Source organism: Etheostoma cragini, unplaced genomic scaffold (genome assembly GCF_013103735.1).
Source record: "Etheostoma cragini isolate CJK2018 unplaced genomic scaffold, CSU_Ecrag_1.0 ScbMSFa_3096, whole genome shotgun sequence".
Lineage (NCBI taxonomy): Eukaryota > Metazoa > Chordata > Actinopteri > Perciformes > Percidae > Etheostoma > Etheostoma cragini.
In genome coordinates, this window is record NW_023267328.1 from 1 (window position 1) to 1,926 (window position 1,926).

General features: G+C 35.1%; 1 protein-coding gene across 1 annotated transcript; it reads right to left on the reverse strand.

Moving 5' to 3' along the window:
• Window positions 1–794: 794 nt before the first annotated feature.
• On the reverse strand, window positions 795–1,873 carry pold2 (polymerase (DNA directed), delta 2, regulatory subunit; the record flags this gene model as incomplete). The annotated part of the gene is made up of 3 exons (XM_034865889.1): window positions 1,570–1,873; window positions 1,316–1,319; window positions 795–799 (listed from the first exon to the last, which is right to left on the reverse strand). Coding segments are annotated over exons 1-3 (246 nt in total), but the record flags the coding sequence as incomplete, so codon positions are not given.
• Window positions 1,874–1,926: the final 53 nt, after the last annotated feature.

Genomic DNA, 1,926 nt, shown 5'->3' on the forward strand with positions numbered 1-1,926 from the left:
GTTAAGCTGAATTTTAGCATGTTATGTATGGTTACAGTTAAAGTACACCAAACTAAGCTTTGCAGGGATATATATATACTATATATATATACTATATAGTATACTAGTGTGCTTCTAAGTTTTGCATTTAGTAATAAGCCCTTTATTATGCATTATAATTTAACACCTTAAGTGTGCTTGTTTATTATACCTGACAGGCATATATACTCATTATTTGAACCTTATATTATCTACATTTACTGATGTATGCCTGTATTTCTGTTTCAGAACCACACACATTCAAACCCAGCTGTTATTACAATAAAACGCCTAGAAGGAACGTCTTGTTTGCGTTCTAATCGATGCCCCCTGGTGGCCACACCTTTTAAAGACCAGCAAGATTATACAGTCCTCAACATTCATCAAAACATTCTGCTGTTATTAAATTATATAATATGAGACATTTTTAATGCTTTTAAGATTTGTCTTAGAAAATATTTAATCAACCCGTGTGTTGTCTTCCTGTGGACAACTTTTTGTTTTTCTTAAATTACATATTATTTATTATTATTCAAACTATTTGGGTTGTTTTTTTCTAAATTTTCTTGCTTTTCCCCGTGATGTTTTTGTCACTTTTTTCTGCATCTTTCTCATCGTTTTTGAAGCTTTTTCGGACATTTTTGTCACTTTTTTCAGCTTTCTTTCATACGTTTTTTATTGCTATAAAATTCAATAAAACACCCAAATTTGAAGAAAGTGGTGGGTAGTATTATTTTTTTAAATAAAAACTTATTTTTTTATTTTATTTTTTCCTGATGATGTTTCACTATTTTTTTCAGATTTCAATTTTTTTTAAATTTTTTTAAAGATTATTTTTGGGGCATTTTAGGCTTTTATCACTAATTAAAATATCACAAAATAAAAAGATCGTTTTTAATTTTATTTTTTCCTGATGATGTTTCTCAATTTATTTCAGATTTCTCTTTCTTTCTTTTTTTTAATCCACAAATTTTTTTATTCTTTTTTTTTAAGATTATTTTTGGGGCATTTCAGTTTTTTATCACTAAATGAAACAAAAACAATAAATATAAAAAAATAAAAACTATTTTTTAAAATTTTTTGCCTGATGATGTTTCTCTTTTTATTTCAGATTTCTCTTTTTTTATTTTTTATTTTAATCCACACATTTTTTAATTCTTTTTTTTTTAAGATTCTTTTTGGGGCATTTCAGTTTTTTATCACTAAATGAAGAAAAAAAAGGAAAAAAAAAAAAAAGAATATCAACAAAATGTTTTCCTTTTTTTTCATTTCTTGCCGAGACCCGGATGTGGGTCAGCACGCCGGGATCTTACCCATAGACCGTATATATATTGATGGACAGAGCATCCGGTTCGGAAAAGTGCAACCACTGCGGAAGTAACTTAAACCTGCATTCTATCTGCTCCGCTCTCACTCCGCCCTCTCCTCTAAAATCGTCACATCCGCAACCATGATGGCTGCGCCCATAAACGCAAACTCGACGACTCATTTCTGATCTCCACAAACCAATGGGTGACGTCACTCATGCTCTGTCCATTTATATTAACGGTCTATGATCTTACCCCACTTCTGCTGCGCCCTCTCGGACAGCAGAGGCCGCATCTGCATGAGTCGCGTCGCGTAGATGTGCGCGTACTGGCGGCTGAAGCTCCGCTCCCCGACCAGGAACCGCTCGGAGCACGCGCTGTAGGCCGGGGACACGCGCTCAAACACCGGGCCCTGGTCCTCCGAGGCCGGGCGGCTCAGCAGAGACGAGCCCGGCTTCTGGGCGCTCATGTCGGAGAACATGACGGTCCTGAAGCGGAGACAGTGGAGAGGTTTTAAAGCGCAGACAGACTCAGATTATTATTCTAAGTGTGTGACAACATTATGGGATGGATCCCTACAGAGATAGACCTTTTAGTTAAA